At 37.0% G+C, this 20,087-nt stretch overlaps 1 protein-coding gene across 6 annotated transcripts in view; it reads right to left on the reverse strand.

Moving 5' to 3' along the window:
- Positions 1 to 20,087, reverse strand: part of CFAP70 (cilia and flagella associated protein 70) — a 108,344-nt gene that overhangs the window by 2,265 nt on the left and 85,992 nt on the right. For 4 of the 6 annotated variants that reach the window (XM_059397757.1, XM_059397754.1, XM_059397753.1 and 1 more), the window contains 6 exons: positions 18,473 to 18,631; positions 17,800 to 17,921; positions 16,162 to 16,314; positions 15,474 to 15,635; positions 13,169 to 13,258; positions 8,884 to 8,985 (listed from right to left, as the gene is read on the reverse strand). In XM_059397757.1, the coding sequence (XP_059253740.1) occupies positions 8,884 to 8,985; positions 13,169 to 13,258; positions 15,474 to 15,635; positions 16,162 to 16,314; positions 17,800 to 17,921; positions 18,473 to 18,631 (788 nt within the window). The remainder of the gene's footprint in view (positions 1 to 8,883; positions 8,986 to 13,168; positions 13,259 to 15,473; positions 15,636 to 16,161; positions 16,315 to 17,799; positions 17,922 to 18,472; positions 18,632 to 20,087) is intronic. The other 2 variants (XM_059397755.1, XM_059397756.1) reach the window with 2 other exon arrangements.

Here is a 20,087-nt window from a genome sequence, read left to right on the forward strand (position 1 = left end):
TGAATTCAAAGAGGAAGCAGGAAAATGAAAGGTGATAGGTGATGATAGATAGATAGATAGATAGATAGATAGATATAGATATCTCTATATATCTCATATATATGATGCATATATATGATATATATACACATAATATATATACACACATATATTCTTTGTTTCAAAAAGTTTAAAGAAGAGCACCTGGGTGGCTCAGTTTGTTAAAAATCTGACACTTGAGCTTAGGTCTTGATCTCAAGGACCTGAGTTTTAGCCCTGCATTGGGCTCCACCTTGGGCAAGGAGCCTACATTAAAAAATAATAATACGATAAAAAAGAAAATTTTTAAAAATGAGAAAAAAAAAGCTTAAAGATAACTTCATCTCTCATTCTTCTTCCCCCTGAAAGCATCATGAATTACATGCTTCTCTCAGGACTAAAGCCATTTTGTTAATAATAGATAAAATCTATATAATACTTTGTGGTTTACATTGTCTTAATTGTTTACATTGTTTTAAGCACTTTACATACTTTCATTCCTAAACCTCAAACAACTCTAGGAGAAAACCTATTATTTACAATTCTATGTTTACAGGTAGAAATAACCTAAGCACAGAGAGGACAAATAATTTCCCAGGGTTATGAAGCTAATAAGTGGAGGAGTTAGGTTTTTTTTGTTTTTGTTTTTGTTTTTAGATTTTATTTATTTATTTGACAGGCAGAGATCACAGGTAGGCAGAGAGGCAGTCAGAGAGAGAGGGGGAAGCAGGCTCCCCGCTGAGCAGAGAGCCCAATGCGGGGCTCGATCCCAGAACCCTGAGATCATGACCTGAGCCGAAGGCAGAGGCTTTAACCCACTGAGCCACCCAGGCGCCCCAGGAGTTAGGTTTTTAAACAGGGCAGCCTGGCTCCAGAGTCCAAGTTTTTAATTATTATACTTTATCCTATGTATTAGGAAAAGCAGATACTGGAATTACTTCCACGCTGATCTGGATATGAGATGAGAACACTAACTATTCCTCCCAGTTATTCTTTGCATGAAGCACTCACCTAGGAGTTAAAGGAGAATAATATGAATTCACTATTATACTTAAAACGTTTGTGCATAACAAATTAGAGTATGCAATGTCATGGGAAATACATAAATAGGAACTACATGCATAATATAGAATATTAAATAGATATGGAAACTACAGAATGTTCAGGCTAGAAGGAAACTTAGTGAATATCTAGTCTAATTTCCCGAACAGTGCTAGTTCATGGTAAATTTTTACTGTTCACAAAACTTTCAGTGTTTAAAAGACTCTCCCATGATATCTACACTTCAAAGATTTCCCCCCTGAGGTTCATGGAATTTCAGTTGTTTTTCTAGCACATCTTCCTTTTCTGTCAGCATTACCTTTGTTTCACTTCTGTCTTAGGGAGGCAGAGGTCCAAATGGTGTGAGGATCTGGAACAGCCAAAATGATTTCAAAAAGAGTGCCAAGTTTTTTTGCTATTATGGAAAATGCTGCAGTAAACATTCTTGTACATGTCTTCTGGTATTTTTCTTTTTCTTTTTTTAAAAAAGACTTTATTTATTTATTTGACAGAGAGAGATCACAAGTAGGCAGAGAGGCAGGCAGAGAGAGGAGGAAGCAGGCTCCCTGCTGAGCAGAGAGCCCGATGCGGGACTCGATTCCAGGACCTTGAGATCATGACCTGAGCCGAAGGCAGCGGCTTAACCCACTGAGCCACCCAGGCGCCCCTTCTGGTATTTTTCTTAGGAATGTATCTAGATAATAAAATTGCCAAGTTGTAGATATGAATTTGGGTAAATACTACCATATTGCACTTCAAAGTAATTGTACCAATTTATATCCACTAGCAATTACGAGAATCCTTATCAATGTTGATTATATCAGACTAATTTTTGCCAATCTGATAGGTGTGAATTTCTGTCACACTGTCATTTTTAAAAAAGATTTTTTTATTTCAGAGAGAGCACAGCAGCAGAGGGGAGAGGCAGAAGGAGAGGGAGAAGAGAGCTCCCTGCTCACTCAATCCTATCCTGGGATCATGACCTTGGCCGAAGGCAGACACTTAACCAACTGAGCCACCCAGGCACCCTGTCACATTGTCAATTTAAACAGCATTTTCATGATTACAAATGAGGCAGAACTTTTTTTCTTATTTTTTTTTAAGATTTTATTTATTTATTTGACAGAGAGAGGGATCACAAGTAGGCAGAGAGGCAGGCAGAGAGAGAGAAGAGGAAGCAGGCTCCCCGCAAAGCAGAGAGACTTATGTGGGGGCTCAATCCCAGGACCCTGAGACCATGACCCGAGCTGAAGGCAGAGGCTTTAACCCGCTGAGCCACCCAGGCGCCCCAAGGCAGAACTTCTTTTCATACAGTTATTAACTTTAACAATTTCTACTTCGGCAAATTATATGTTCCTATCCTGTGACCATTTCTCTTTATTTTTTAAAAATTACTTTAAGGCAGGGGGCAGAGGAAGAGGGAGTGAGAGAGAATCCCGAGTAGGCTCCACACCTAGTGCAGAGCCCAAAGCAGGGCTCAGTTTCACAAGGCTGAGATCATTACCTGAGCCAAAATCAAGACTCTGACGCTTAAGTGACTGAGCCACGCTGGAGCCTCTGTGGCTGTTTTTCAATCAGATTGTTTGTAGGTTTTTTCCCCTTATTGTAGGACATATTTATGTAATAGCTATATTATATAATTATATAAACTATAATTGTTAGAAATTTTGCAAGTATTTATAATAAAGTCCTTGAGTTTTTAGTGTTTTGTTATGCATGTTTCCAATTCTAAAGTTGTTAATTTATGGTATTTTATTTTTGACTAGTGCTTTTATGGTCATAAGAAAGCTTGAACATCCTGAGGCTATAGAGGTCTTCTCTATATTTTCTCCTAAGCAGGCCAAGGTTTTAAGATTTAGGCCTTTATGCCAGCTGGATGTGTGTGTGTATGTGAACTAATTTTTTCCATATGGATAGCCTGTTGCTCCATTAGTATTTACTGAATAGTCCATTTGTTCCTCATTTTGGGGGGGATTTATAGTCTTTAAAATAGCTTTATTGAGGTATGATTTACACACCATAAAATTCACTAATTTTAAGGTTCAAATGTGCAACCATCACCACAATCAGTTTTAGAGGATTTCTATCACTCCCCAAAAGTTCCTTCATTCCTGTTTGCAATCAATCCCAATTCCCATCCTTGGCCCTAAGGGAACTAGGGATCTATTTTTATCTCAATAGTTTCCCTAAATTCATATAAATTGAATAAAATGATATATAATCTATTGCACCTGGCTTCTTTCCCTTGGCATAATGTTTTTGAGGTTCATTCATATTGTCACATATATCATAATTTCATTTTTTTCTTGAGTAGACTCCACATCCAACATGGGGCTTGAACTCACAACTATGAGATCAAGAGTCCCATGCTCCACTGTCTGAGCCAGCCAGGCGCCCCCAGAATTTCATTTTTATTGCTGAGTAGTACTTCATTGTGTACATATACAACATTTTGTTTGTTGATTCACTGATGGACATTTGGAATATTTCCAGTCTTTAACTATTATTAAATGCTGCAATGAAATAGAGAAACATTTGTGTGGACATATGTTCACTTTTCTGAACTAGATATAGAGAAGTGGAATCACTGGGATATATGGAAAGTAAATGTTTAACTTTTCAAGAATCCACTAAACTGTATTTTAAAGTGTATGTACTAATTTGCAACCCCACCAGCAATCTACGAGGGTCCCAGTTTCTCCATATCCTTGTCAATATTTGGTATTGTCAATCTTTTTTATTCAAGCCATTCTAGTGAATATGTAGTGTGGTGTTAATTTGCATTATCTTAATGAATTACCTTTTAATTTTTTCAACATAATTTCAGGTTAAAGGCAGATTACATGAATAGTTCTCTCTGTACACATACACACATATAAGTATATATTTTAACTTTTCTGGAACCATTTGAGAATAAATTGCAGAATGATGTAATTTTATACTTCAGTATGTGTTTTCAAGGACAGTCTTACACAACCTCAGTGTAATTATCAAAATCAGCTGATTAGCATAAATACAATACTATTATCTAACTTATATACCTCATTCTGATTTTTCCAAATGTCCCCCCAAATGCCTTTTTTTAAAAAAAGATTTATTTATTTACTTTAGAGAGAGATCACAAGCAGGGGGCAGAGGGAGAGGGAGAGAGAATCCCAACCAAAGTCTGAGCTGAGGACAGAGCCTGACACAGGGTTCAATCTCATGACCTGAGATTATGACCTGAGCCAAAGCCAAGTTCGATGTTTAACCAACCATGTCATCCAGGAGCCCCCCTCCACAAATGTCCTTTATAGCAAAATAAAATCTAGCATCATGCCTAGCATTCAAAATTCATCTTCAGCCTTTCTTTTAATCTGGAATATTTCTTGAGTCTATATTTCATGACATTAGCATTTCTGAAGAGTATACAGGACAATAATTGTATAATATTCCTCAATCTGTGTTTGTCTGATGTTTCCTCATGATTATATCAGGTTCTGAATTTTTGGCAGGAATGCCATAAAAAATGCTGTTGTGTTGCATCCAATCAGGAGGCACATGCTGATGGTAATACTGGTGATTTGTTTAGATTGTTATCTGCCAGATTTTTCTACTATAACCTTACTATGCTTCCCTTTGTAATTTATAAATATCTCATGGAGAAATACTTTGAGACTATGTAAATATCTTCTTACTCCATAAACATTCATCTATAATTTCAACATTTATTGATGACTGTTTCCTGCATTTTTAATTATTATTATTATTTTTTAAAGGTTTTATTTATTTATTTGACAGACAGAGATCACAAGTAGGCAGAGAGGCAGAGAGAGAGAGGAGGAAGCAGGCTCCCCACTGAGCAGAGAGCCCGATGCGGGACTCGATCCCGGGACCCCGAGATCATGACCTGAGCCAAAGGCAGCGGCTTAACCCACTGAGCCACCCAGGCGCCCCTGCATTAATTATTATTATGGTGGTTTCCAAATTGTGATTTTCTAATTCCTGAATTCCTTACTCATTTAATAGTTGGCCTTCCACTATAAGCTTTCTTGTATACCATTCATTTATTTGTTCAGTTATGTTACTGTGGGCTCATAGATTCTCATTTGTAAACTAGGGCCACTGGGGATCCCCTTTATGCAAGTCCTTTAGTCTTTTCTTTTTTCCCTATGTGTTTTTTGATATGTCTCAATCTTTCTTTGAACACTTTTTACTTTGATTCAAAAAGATATTCCAGTTTCATCTTGTACTTTCCCTATCCAAGTTCTAGAACCAGCCATTCCCAAGAAACCTACGATTCCTTTATTTTTTTTTTTAAACTGGACAAATGCCCTAGTTCCTTTTAATGGACTCCAATTTTAGATTTTCAAGACCTGAGCATTAGGTGTACCCATGCATCCTCAACTACATATAATATCTATTTATAAGATAGATATTATAAAATCCATCAAATCATGGATTTGATAATATAAAAAAAATAGATAATATAAAATCCATCAAATCATGGTCTTTTGTCAGTATCTTCAATTTTAATCCTCCACTGCAAAGTCACTCTATCTTCCTGGTTTCCATATTTGTAACTCTTCCAACAATAAGAAACTTGGCTCCCGTTACCCACAATATAATCTCTTATTTGCCAAATCATAGAATACTTAGTAATTTTAGAACTGCTAACTAATGACTCTGAAAAAAAAGCAGCTTACTAACTGAAATCCAATATCTGTGTAGAGGTTTTTTCCTCTTTAGTCTGAGAGTGTATATTTCAAATAGTTTTTCAAAAGTATACTGAATTAGTTCTCTTTTCCCCACCTTTAGTGTTATGTTATTCATGGGAAGTAGTTTTGTTTTGTTGTTGTTATTATCATATTATACAATCTCCCATTTCCTACTGACTTTATTTCTTTTTAAAAAATGAAACATTAACATGGTTCCAAAATTCAGTTCTGAACAGAGAGGTACAGAGGATCACTCCCTCATTCTCTACCTTCCTTCTACCCTATGTCTGTCCATGACCTATACAACCCAGTCTCATTAATCTCTGGTTTTTCCTTCCTGTGGTTTGTTTGTTTGGTTGTTTTTTTTTGTTTGTTTGTTTGTTTGTTTGTTTTTTTGCACAAATGAGCCAATCTGTGTATAATTTCTTCTTTTTCCTTCCTTTTTATACAAAAGGTGGTATACTATAGAAAATCTTGGAAAAAAATAAAAAAGAAAATAAAAAAAAGAAAATCTTGTACTTTAGGTTTTGTTGTTGTTGTTGTTTTTACTGAACAATCTATCCTGGAAATCACTCCACATCATTTCATAGAGATCTTCTCCATTATTTCTTTCAGGAGCATAGTACTCCATTATGTTGATATACCATAGTTTATTCAAATACTATCCTATGTATGTTGTTTCCAATATTTTGCAATCACAATAATACTATAATCAGTATCTTATGCATGTGTAGTTTTTTAGTTGTTGGAGGAACAGTTTCAGGGTAAATTCCTAAGAAACCCCAATTTTTTTTTTAAAGATTTTATTTATTTATTTGACAGAGAGATCACAAGTAGGCAGAGAGGCAGGCAGAGAGAGTGGGGTGGGAGGAGCAGGCTCCCCACTGAGCAGAGAGCCCGATGCGGGACTCCGATCCCAGGACCCTGAGATCATGACCTGAGCCGAAGGCAGCGGCTTAACCCACTGAGCAACCCAGGCGCCCCTGTTCATTTCTCTTACAGTCATAATTCTCTCTATCAGTTTAATGTTATATTGGCCATTGGAAAACTGAAAGCCACTCTTGTTATTCCACATTTGATCTTAAGCTGATGTACAAGTTATTTAGCCAAGTTATTTAAGTATGGGAGAGTTAGGTTCTATAGGTAAAGGAGTTATCACAAACTCCCACAATACACCCTACCTAATCTCTCATAAATGTCAAGGATAAGCACCCTCAGCCAACAGTTTAACAAGAAGGAATGTTTTAGGAAGGCTAGTGGAGCATCTCTTTTGATGGTCTTTGACCTTGCTTATATTCTGATACAAGAATATTCCCATTTAAAAAGTGTATTTATTTTTTTGAAATGAAAACTAATGAAAAAAGAATTCAGGAAGGAGGTTAGTAAATATAACTAAATATAATTTAAATATAAATAACATGTATTTCCTGATTCGTATCAGGTAAATATCTAAATTATCTCTCCCATATTCTGGCCTGTTAGGAAATAAAAACACACACAATTATAAAGAAGATGCTTTGTACATTAGGAGAAGGGAGAAATGAAGTGGGAGAAATAGGAGTAGGAGACAAACCATGACAGACTATGGACTCCAGTAAACAAAGGGAGGGTTTTAGAAGGGGGATGGAAGAGCCTAGTGTTAGGTATTTAGGAGGGTATGGATTGCATGGAACACTGGGTGTTATATGGAAACAATGAACCATGGAACACTACATCAAAAACTAATGATATACTGTATGATGACTAACATAACACAATAAAAAATTTTTTAAAAAAAGAAGATGCTTTGTAGCTATTGGGCCCATTTTAAAAACAATGGCTCTCTGGGGAAAACCATTCTAGTCTACAGGAGATTTTTGAATAATCCATTTATGTTTGTTGGCAAACTATTTATGTTTGCATCTTTATAGTCACCTTTATTTATTTCTTTAAAGATTTATTTATTTATTTATTTTAGAAAGAGATGGAGTGAGTGGGGGAGGCAGAGAAACAAAGGGAGAGGGAGAAAGAATCTCAAGCAGACTCCCCACTGAATGAGGAGCCCTACATGGGGCTAGATCCTACAACCTTGAGATCATGACCTTTAGATCATGATCTGAGCCAAAACCAAGAGTCAGACACAAACAACTGAGCCACCCAGGTGCTCCTAGTCCACCTTTGTTTTTATCAGTGGATTCTTATATAGCTTTTCTAAGCTATACATAACTAATAAAGAGGGAAATCAGAGTATACATATGAATTTTTTGTAGATCCAGAGCATAATTTGAATGACTATACAAGGAATGCATACCAGTGTCCCAGGCTTGAGAGCTCAGGCAGGTCAAGAGACCTGTCGAACAAACAGCTCATTGCCCCCTAACATGATCTACCATCCCACTGCACCATCAATCACTGCTTGATGGCTCCCCATTTATCTCTGCTAACCCAAGTCCTAGACAAGACTCTGATTACCACATCATTCATCTTGAGGAAGGGGATGTGCAGGACTGGGCTTAGTTAGTGTACCCTACTTGGGGCCTGCAGAGCCGCTTGAAAGTACCACAGGGAAGTCACCTAACCCAGAACCCTGGCTGGCGATCAGCCCTGGCCCACCCCACTCCTGCTCACCTGTGACCAACAAGTCCAAATGGCTTGCTTTCATTTTTAGATTCTCCCTTCCAGACAAATACATGTGAGTGTATAACCGATTTTCTTTCTTTCTTTTTTTTTTTTTTTAAGATTATTTATTTATTTATTTATTTCACAGAGAGAGAGAGAGAGAGAGAGAGAGAGAGAGATCACAAGCAGGCAGAGAGGCAGGCAGAGAGAAGGGGAAGCAGGCTCACTGCTGAGCAGAGAGCCCGATGCGGGGCTCAATCCCAGGACCCTGAGATCATGACCTGAGCCGAAGGCAGAGGCTTAACCCACTGAGCCACCCAGGCGCCCCATATAACCGATTTTGTAAGCACATTCCAAGTAGCAGCTTCTCAGACTGGACCTCTCCTTCCTCATCAGTATAATGACCAAATCTGAAGCTCATTAAACCTCAACTACCATGCATCAATGGCCATCTACCTATCTCTTGCCTTACTCACTTCCTTATATCTTTGCCCTAAAAGGGCACTGTGTAGGGTTAACAAACACTCACTTTCAGGCTGACCAGAGCCAGATATGCCCATACTTCAGCATTGTAGTTGTTCAATGCATTGGCTTCAGAGAGAGCATCCTCAGCCTCTGTGAGCTCCTCCAGCTTGACAGAAAAAGAAAAGTGTGTTAAGTCAGAGCAGTTTTCCCTTAAGCCAGCTGGAGTCAGTTTAGTTGAAAACATTATGTCCAAATAACATTGGTAATGTGACCTATACAAACAGTTTTCTCCTTTTAAAATTTTCAGCTCAGAACTCTTCAAACAAAATTGTATGTTGTAGCCCAATATATGAACCTGTTAAAAGAAGAACTGTTTGGATTAAACAGGCAAGTGAGAAATCTGGAGTCCTGCCTGTTAGGCTTTCAACTTACACCCCTCTCTTCCTCCTTCCCTCTACAGCAATTCCATCAGGGCATCCATGAACCATGGAGCTTCAGGTGTCAGGATTGAAAAACCAGAAGTATTCACTACTGTGCCTGCATCATTATATGATTTCCCCCCACACAGTAGGATGTCAGATACATGTTGTTTTTTCCTTTACATTGTGAATCCCTTTCTTAAGGTTAAAGTCCTATTAACCTGTCAAAATACTAATATTAGTTATTATTAATATGATCTTGAGCAATCAATATAATATTCAGGCTCTAAAATGCTCTCTGAGCTCTGGACATACAGATATCATTGCTCCTTCCTAAAAGTGAGTTTGCTTTCTAAAATCTTCCGAAAGATCACCTAAGGAAGAAATAAGGCACTCCTTTCACCAATATAGTACCTCTTCATTTTTTCTGTTTTGAAAAGGAAACTATGAGTTTCTAGGCAATGAAGAATGGCCTTTAAGCATTGCCCATACTTTGGTCCACAGTTTAAATGTTTTTAAGATATTGATTCAATATTCAATCAGTGTATTGATTCATTATTCAACCAGTTTCATTCAATCAGTGTAATTAGTCAATTATACTTGCTAAGGATTTATTCTGTGACAGGTAGTATGCTAGGTACTGTGAATAAAATGAAAAAATACAACCTCTCAAAGAGTTCACTGACAGATAAGTAAAAAAAAAAAAATGAAAATCCAAACATAAATAGTTCCAATACAGAGTAAACATTTCTATAATAAAAGCATATGTAGATCTAGTGGAGGGACACAGGAAAATGGGAATAATTGCACCCTGAAATTAAAGGATAGCTTCTGAGAGGAAATATTACTAAAGTGAGTCCTAAAGGATAAATTGGAGTCTATTAGCTATACAAGGTGAAGAAAGGCATTTCCAGGAAAAAGAGTATCATATATGAAGGCCTGGAGGCACAAGAGAGTGTGGTGTGGTCAGGAAACAATCTTAAGTACGCATGTGGGGCTGGAGAAAAGAGAGAGAGATCAGGGAGAATAAAGTAAGTGATAAAACTAAAGAGTTAAGCACCAGATGATATATGTTCATTCAAGGGAATGTGAATTTTATTCTGAAACAAGGGGTAGCCATTGAAGAGTTTATGTAGGGGAGTAACACAATATTTGCATATTTTAAAGACCACTTTGATAACAATGTGGTAGATGGATTAAGGTAGGACAAGAGATCATGCTAGCAGCAGAAGGTATGAGGCTTGAATTGGAGCTATAAAAATAGGATGGAGAGGAGACAAGAGACTCAAGAGACATTGAAGAGACAAAATCAATAGGATATTTGATGCCTAATTAAAAGTAACAGGAGAAGTAGGCTAGGATACCTTTTAAGTTTCTGGCGTGGTTGATCAGGTTCATTACAGCTCCATATACCAAGACACAGAATATAGGAGAAGGTGTAGACTTAAGGAATGTGAGAATCCTTCAGGGTTAAGTTGGGTTGTATTTCAGATATGCACATTTTAAGGTGTCTAGGGAACCATGAAAATGGAGCTGTCCATTACACTGTTTGATATAAGGGTCAGAACTTGAAAAGTGTTATGCATTAAAGGTTTAGAATTCATTAGGGCACAAGTGGTAGTTTAGGCCACTGGGGTTGATGTATTTTTTCCTTAGGGTAAATAAATGTGCTGACAGGACAAGAGGGCTGACTGTAGAACCTGGGAGGACCCAACAATTATGGTAGGTAAAAGAGTGGGAGCTGACAAAAAAGGCCGAGAAAGGTATCAGAGAAGAAGGCATAGAACTGGAAGGATATGAATGAAGTATTGTGGAAGTCAAGGAAGGAGAGGACTTCAGGAAGAAAGCAGTCAACAGGGTTAAGTGCCAGAAATTCATCTAAGTATCTATGGCATTTAGCAATTAGGATATTAAGGGAACTTCTGTCAGAAGGGACAGTAAAGTGGTAAGGTTAAAGTGGTAAAGTAGTAAGCCTGATAGTAATGAAATGAAAGGTAAATGGGACATGGGGTCTGAGCAGATAATTCATAAGTAAAAAGATATGTTTATCCCATATTTCAACCTCATTATTGATAAAAATGCAAATTAAGGTATCGATCGCATTGGCAAATGATAATGCCCAATGTTGATGAGGTAACAGTGAAATGTGCTCTCATACCTCCTGGAAAGGTATAAATCAGTATACACTCTTTCTAGAAGGCAAATTGACACTATAATTTAAAGACTTTAAAATTTTTCTACATTAAGGATATATCCTAAGGAAATAAAAAGAATTAAGCACAGAGATTTATGTACAAGAATGTTTATCTCAGTTTTATCTACAATAGTGTAATAGTAGAAACTAACAACATGCCCAATAATGAGTGATTGGTCAAAAAAAATTATGATATATCCACATATAGGTATAGTATGACTAAAATACTTATGGGGAATAGGGATTACTTGGACATCTTAGTGGTGAGGCTTAATTTAATCTTTTATTAAGATTTCTATTTTGTACGTTGGATCGGAAAGTTCACATTGTGTGTGTGTGGGGGGGGTCCCTAATTGGTAATTTAATAAAAACTTACACAAAGTTAAAAAAAAGATTTTTGTTTTGTTTTTAGTTTCTATCTCAATGAAAATATTATTTAAAGTACTCAAAACAAGCAGAAGCATGACTTATGTTGAATAGTCTGTAGAGCTAGTTTCTGGTACTTTTGACAGTGTTATCAATTTTCTAACAGCTATGTTTTATATTCTTTCTGAGAAGGTAGAACAGGGGAGCACACAGCCTTTTTAAAAATGATCATATGTCCCAGTTGACCTGGGACAGTCCCTGTGTCCCAGTGTAATTATTAATAGCACCCTTTCCATCCTCTGAAGTGTCCTGGTTAGTATGAAATACTACATTGTCAATTCACTTACACATCCAAATCAGGGAACACAATGAAGGCATCAGAAATCATGTTTTAGACTATTTGGTGATGCAAAAAGATATCAGTGCTATACTGCTTAAGTAGAAAGAAGATTAAAAAGCAGTAAATATTTTATTTACAGTTTTATACATTAAAATTGCTTTCATATATGTATGAAGAAGGCTGCAGGAAATGCATTCAAATGTTAATAGTAGTTATCACTGAGTGGTTGGATTATGGATACTTTTAAGTTTTCTTTATATTTTCTATCTTCTAAATTTTGTATAATGAACATGTATCACCTTTATAGTTAAAAAAAGAACAGCAATAAGGAAGAGGAGGCAGGGAATACAGGCAACTCATTTGGCTGTTACCACTGTTGTATAATAAAAAGGGGGAAAAATGGTGAAAGAACTGTTTGAGAAGGAAAGGTTAAAAATATAATCCAAAGAAAAAGACAAAATGAAGAGAATACGGTACTAGGGAGAAAATGAGAGGTTAGCATCAAGAATACTGTATGGTGACGAACATAACACAAGAAAAAAGAAAAAAGAATACATTGAAGAAATTGGACATGAACAACACATTGCATGACTCTTTCAAAGATTGTAAGAACAGAGGAAAGGGTGGCTAGAGAGTTTTTAGGGGTGGGGAGCAAAAGATCTCCCAGAAGCTAAAGCAGCTCCTCCTGGAAACAGAAGGGCCACAGAGCTTAATAAGCATCAATAAATTTCTTTAATCGAGTAAATTCTTCATTTATCATATCATTTTTCCCCTTACAAATAACATCATAAAATTATGAGCTTCTGTACCAAGTAACTTAAAGTTTTTTTATTATATAGCTTTCTGGTTCAGATTTTTGTGGGATTTTGAAGACTTTTATTTTTACAGTATGGATTGACTTTTTATTTACTGAATACCTTTGAAAAGTAACTTTTTTCACCATCATTACAAACTCCCAGGATGCTTAGAAGCCCAAGGAATCAAGGTCAGCTATATTCACAGGCCTAGTCTCAAGCCTTTATCCTCTTACCCGATAACAGGCTATTCCCAGTCCTAGCCAGGTAAGGCATGAAGGTGATCTCTTACAGGCTTGCATGTAGGTTTTCTTTGCCTTTTCATACTGTAGAAAGAAAGCACCACTAAGCTATTGTTCTTCTGGAAGTTTCAAATGCTATATTGCTAGGATAGTCATAGGGCTTCTGTAGTTGTACTCAAGACCAATCTGACTTAAATGAGCCCTTAAATTGTGTTTGTTTTTTTTTAAGATACAGGTTTTTTTTAAGAGCAGCTTTAGGTTCACAGCAAAACTAAGAGGAAAGTATAGCAATTTCTCATACACTCCCTGCTGCTACACATGATAGCCTCTCCCATTATCAACATCCTCCAACAGGGTGGTACCTTTGTTACAACTGATGAAACTACATGGATACATCATCATTACCTAAAGTCCACAGTCATATTTGGTATTATACATTCCATAGGTTTGGACAAATGTATAATGACATGCATCCATTATTAAAGTACTTTCACAGCCCTAAAAATCCTCTGTCCTCCATCTGTTCATCACTTCCCTTCCCCCACCCCCCAAAACCACTGATCTCTTTACTGTTTCCATAGTTATGCCTTTTCCAGAATGTCATACAATTGGAATCACACAGTAGGTAGCCTTCTCAGACTGGCTACTTTGATTTAGCAATATGTATTTTAGCTACCTTTATGTTTCCTCATGGTTTGCTAGCTTATTTCTTTTTAGTGCTGAGTAATACAGGAAACATTCAGAAAAACTCAAGAAACAAACTTCCAAAAGAATTATACCTCTTCTTATCTCCCATCTCCAATATGAGAGACGTAACTATAGGTAAGCCTCAGCACATAGCCTAAGAGTTGCTTGCCCAGTGAAATTGCTTGCCTAGTGACTATTTAAGTCAGAAGCTGGGTTCAGATGTAGCTTGCAATGATGTCAGAAAGAAAACTTCTTATTTATTTCACTGCAGTGGGATAATGATTTTTTTCCCTTATGTCTAATGGGGGCCTTCATACTTAAATTATAAGGTATCACAACTTCTTGTTGCTGCTGTTGTTTTATTTTATAAAGATTTTATTTATTTATTTGTCAGAGAAAGAGAAGGCACAACAGCGGGGAGCCAAAGGGAGAAGCAGACTCCATGCTGAGCAGGGAGTCCAATGCAGGATTTGATCCTGGGACCCTGGGATCATGACCTGAGCTGAAGGCAGACACTTAACTCACTGAGCCACCCAGGCGTCCCTTTATTTTAAATAGAGAGATAATTGGGTGTTCTGGGGTAGAAATAGAATGAAGTCAAAGCAAAAGCCCAATGTCAAAAGGCAGAGAGTTGATAATTGTTGATATAAGATGATGGGTCCACATTGGTTCATTTCTACTATTCTGTCTACTTAGTATTTATTTGTGTTTTTTGTTTGTTTTTTTGTTTGTTTGTTTAAGTAGGCTCCACATCCAGCAAGGAGCCCAGTGCAGGGGATGAACTCATAACCTTGAGATTAAGACTTGAGCTGAGGTGGAGAGCTGGGTGCTTAACTGATTGAGCCACCAAGGTGCCCCATACTTTGTGTGTATTTGAAATTTTCCATAACAGAAAGTTTCTTTTTTCCTTTAAGATTTTATTTATTTTTTTGACACAGAAAGAGATCACAAGTAGGCAGAGAGGCAGGCAGGGCGTGGTGGGGGGCGGTGGGGAAGCAGGCTCCCTGCTGAGTAGAGGAGCCCAATTCGGGGCTCAATCCCAGGGCCCTGAGATCATGACCTGAGCCAAAGGCAGAGGCTTAACCCACTGAGCCACCCAGGTGCCCCCAAAGTTTCTTTTAGAAGATCTTGGGGGTGATTCCTAAAATATGGAGAGTAATTACAAAGGAGTCATGTTAGAGTTCCCTGTGGAATGGAGTTAGCCTTAGCTGAATTAAATATAAAACTTCATGTTAAGGAAGAAGGTTGAAGAAGTTCTTTTGACATTTTCCATTAGGTAAGTCAAGCTAAGAATGTTCAACTACTGCTAATAAAAGAAAGTTACCTGAAATATTAACTATGATAACATTTATTGAGTTCTACGCAACTTTTTAGTATCATAATGGTTAAAACCACAGACTCCAATATTAGACCGCCTGGATTTGAATCCTACTTCTATTAATTACTAGTTTATCTAATGTTGGTCAAGTCACTTTATCTTTGGATATAAAAGTATCAATATGATATTACTGTGTTGGGTCCACACAGATGTATGTTGATGTTTGAACTGAATTCAGGTCCTGACCATGACCTGATTTTTTTACATGGTTACTCTCCATCCTGTGTCCCTCACCTCTTTCTCTTCCAGATAGATGTGTCCCAGTCGCAGGAAGATGAAGTGCATCTCAGAAGCATCCACTACAAAACTAATGGTTCGCTCATAGCATGCCTTGGCCTCAGCATGATTTCCACTTAGAAAATAGAGATGGCCCTTCAAGCCCCAGACATTAGGGTTCTGAGAAGGTAAAGAACAAGTAGTACTTGGGATGAGGTGGTATTTAAAAGTCCAGTAATGATCTTTGTTTAACATTTAAAATTAGACTAAGTCCTTCTTCTTTTTCTAATAGCACTCAGTTAGAAAAAGGACCATTTAGTTGCACTGGGAGGTATTTTTCTAGGTCTGCTCCCTCATTTCTTTCTTGCATTTTTCAAAACTATTTTGTCTTTGGGGTAAATATTAAGAAAACATTCAAACATAACCAAGAGAATGTTCACAGTGAGAAAAAAAGAAGAAATCCAGAAAATATGAAATAGATCAATTATCAGCTAAAGAGCTATCCTTATCCTTTTCTCTGCCCTTTGCAAAACTCATAACTGCTTGAGAAAAACAAATGGAAGGAAATAGATGAGTTTACTGGAAGTTGAAGACCTCCACCTCTAGTAACTAGAAATCTACCTGTGATATGGCATCATCACCTTTAAGAAAGCCTGCTTGCCCCTCCCCCAAACTATACTCAAGAGGTTCCAAAAAAAGTTATTACCAAGTAGTCCATCTGGGCTGCATGTTGAAGGTATTCCTCTGCCTTGGCAAAGTCCTTCTTGAGAAGGTGTGTCTGGGCCAGCACCAAGTAATACTCGCAGCTGGGGCCTCCTTGAGGGCATAACAGCTCATGTGCAAGCACTCTGTGCACATACTATGAGGAAAAAACAGATTATAAGGAGTATACAATAGCTGCATTGTGTCAGTTCCATAGCTCTTGCAGCTGAATATTATGCCAGATAATAATGAATAAGAAACATATTATAGAATGAAATGATTACCAACTTCAAAAGGTTAGAGGTGAATTATAAAGATTCAGCACATCATGGTTCCATTACTCACTATTCACCTAGTCACCAAATACAGACATTTCCAAAATAAAAATCTGCAGTACTGAAAAATACTGGTCTTGCTGGTCAAAAAACTAGATGAATTTTTGCATGTATGTTATGCAGCAAACAAAAGCTCTTCATCAACCACTCCACTGACACATGAGCTAACATTTCCAGGAAGCTACAATTATTGAGGAAACTTAGTGAGGCAAAACCTCCTTTTCTAAAGTTCTAGGCTCAGGATCTTAGAAACATACATATTTGTTTCTGAAAAACTCTCTCCTCTATGTTTTCCAGTTTTATACTTCGGGCTATTCTTTATTTTTAATTCTATATAAGGTTTGCAAATTTAACAAAGTCAGATGTACTTACTAAGCAGAGGGAGAAGCTCTACTTTTCTTCTCCCTCCATTCCCATCTTAGCCTATCCTATAGAAACTCCTGTTAACACTTACACCTTCTTAGAAAAATAGTGGGAGGAGGTTCTGGAGCTGTTCCCTATACCTACATTTCTGGCTCTTTGCATGGGGTGGTGGGGATAGAGACTTATTTAATCTGGGATACAGAAATGTTTCTCTACTACACATTTCTCTACTCTAATGTATACTGTTTCTCTACACATTAATGTTTAATGTGTTAAAAGTTCCTGTTTAATGTGGCCCACTCCTAGTCAGGTCATAATTCTTGCCCTTTCTTGAGCTTGCCACCCCCAGGTGGAACATATACTTTGCAGGATCAGGGCCAACTCTCCTGGTTCCCGGATCTTGCTCTCTTTCCTACTACTTGTTTCATGGAAATATTTCTTGTTTCCCATTTGGTAGGTAGACCACACAGGATGCTCTTATTCTTCTCCTCGAGTAGCTCTAACTGTGACTGTATGGGTAAGTCAAATCTGAAGCAAGTCACATATCCAGCCCAGTTATACAAATTCAGAAAATTTAGTATTTTTACTCCCCCACATTAACTACCTAGAAAGAAAGAAAGATATGATAATGCTCCTGTGAAGCTCCAACACTCACATAATATGAATTCTGTTAATAAATTGACATCAGGTTACATAAGCCTTTAGAGTCCAATTTTGCTCTGCTGGTATTCTGAGGGAACAGATTTGCAGTGAGCTGTTCTGATGCTCTCTGTAGAGAGTGGTTCATATTTGGATGTTCACACCATTAGGCCTAGAGTGTGTTCTCAAAAGCATATTTGATTTCTGCATCATGCATATTAAAGCTTGGAAAGATGTCACTATGGATTTAATAAGTAGTTCACTAAAATCTTTCCATCTACATGCCCTTTTCCAAATATTCTGACCTGGACAGCATTGACTTTCATCAAGAAACGTATGGTCTCCATGAAGATGGTGGCAGGAGTTTGGGAAACACCATGAGGGCTAGGATGCAAAAAGGTTGATGAATCTTGACATTTTGATGTTTCTGAAAATATTAAATTAAAAGAATAGATGACTAGATGTAAAGGAAAAAATTGTCAGAAACTCAGACAGTGAGCTAACATTACTACTAATGAGCAAGGAGAGTATTCTAATCTAATATATGAGAGAGGTTATAATCTGAAAAGCAATAAATTCCTTTATAGCAATGGTCCCCAAAGATCTCAAAAGTTCTCAAGGTTAGTCTACTGGTGTTTCAAATGCAAGTTACAACCAAATGAAATGCATTCTAGAAGTATTCATATCTTCCTGAATGTGAAACACAACCTATTGATATTCTAAAAATGAAGAATCACTGTTAAAAAATCCTAAATCTGTAGTTAGCCACTTCTCTGAGCTAAATATAAATTCTTGCCTATTGAAAGGGTTGCACTACTGAGTTTGGATTATCAAGTCTAGCCTCATATGAAGGAACTTAGGCAATATGACAAACTAATCAAATTCAAACAAGATTACATTTTGGTAATCGTAAGAGTTTTCATCTTTTCTAGATAGTTTATGCCCTTATTTCAAGAGGAAATCTTTATTCCTAAGTACCTTTTTCAACTGGTATCTCCTTGAGAAGTATATTGGATGGTTTTTGGCTAACAGTTGGATCCTGAGATTGTGTGGGTAAAATGTGTTCTTGTGAGTCAGAAAGCAGTTTGGATGATTCTTCAAGAAAGTCATCTAGAATGGATGTTGGAGCTCCTGGTCCTAAATTGATTAAATTTTAATGAAGAAAAAAAAAAAACCCTTCTTCCATTGGATATTAAAAGAGGAAAAATATAATTATTTTCAAAGCACAAGAAACATATTTTCTAAATACTGCATGGACAGACTTGTTTTGTAGACATTTTACATACCTTTTAAAGATTTTATTTTTAAGAAATCTCTACACCCAATATGAGGCTCAAACTTACAACCCTGAGATCAAGAATCACATGTTCCACTGACTGAGCCAGCCAGGTGCCCCAGACTTTTCACATTTCTGAATAATTTAAAGAGTACAAGCTAAACTGACAGCTCAGCTTCTATAACTATAATCCCTAGTCCAACCCTGCTGCTAACCTAAGTTATGATGATGTCAAATAAATACCTATTATAAAAGTTATTTTCTAAACCCAGAATGTGAAGAATCTAAATGAGGTTAATATATTTTTAGGTTAAATTAAAATTCTTGAAGGACAGGAATTCTTTTCATCTTAGTATTCAAAAACACCATTATCATCATTATGAGCAGCTATGTTTGAACATGGCTATATGGCAGGAATTGTATTAAAGATTGTGCTAAAAACCTTAATGTATAGTCTTTATATTTCACAACACTTACTATGCTCCTTTAAACAAGGTGAATCACAGAGAAGTTAAATAACTTGCTGAAGCTCTTGAACCTGTCTTGCAGCCTCTCAAATAAATAAATGTTTGATGAATAAAAATAAAAAGCAATGCCAGGGAGGAAATGAACAGTTGCCAGTTGGTTCCCAGTCAGAAGAGGTCACCCTCAGCTAGAGCAAAAGATATGGCTTTGAAAAATGGCCAGAAGTTGGATAGGTAAAGGGGGAGAGGCATTTAAGGTTGAGAGCATGCTATTGGCAAAAGCACAAAAGTAGTGAGCTAATTATTTTAATGGGTATTGAGAATAACATAGAGAAAATTAAGAGAAAGTTTGGAGGTAGACTGTACTGACATGTTTTAAAAAGATTTTATTTATTTATTGGACAGAGACTAACACAGCGAGAGGGAACATAAGCAGGGGTTGAGGGGGTGAAAATAATGCTTCCTGCTGAGCAGAGAGCCTGACGCGGGGCTCAATCCCAGAACCCTGGGATCATGACCTGAGCTGAAAGCCAGTGCTTAACCACCGAGCCACCCAGGCGCCCCTGTATTGACATTTTAATGCTAGGATTTTTCTTCTGTAAACAAAAGGAGAAAACAATGAGTTTTGAACAGAAAAATCTGAAAATGAAAGTGGTATTTTATGAAAATTACTCTAGCAGTGCTATGAAGCAAGGAATAAAAAATACAAAATGGAGACAAAGAGGTTTGTAGAAAGGCTGTTACAACAATCTGGGTATTTGGTAATGAAGAGTAGTAGAAGTTTTAAAGGGAGAATAAATGAAACAAGATGGGATTGGGAGGGAGACAAACCATAAGTGACTCTTAATCTCAC

Source organism: Mustela nigripes, chromosome 4 (genome assembly GCF_022355385.1).
Source record: "Mustela nigripes isolate SB6536 chromosome 4, MUSNIG.SB6536, whole genome shotgun sequence".
NCBI classification, from domain to species: domain Eukaryota; kingdom Metazoa; phylum Chordata; class Mammalia; order Carnivora; family Mustelidae; genus Mustela; species Mustela nigripes.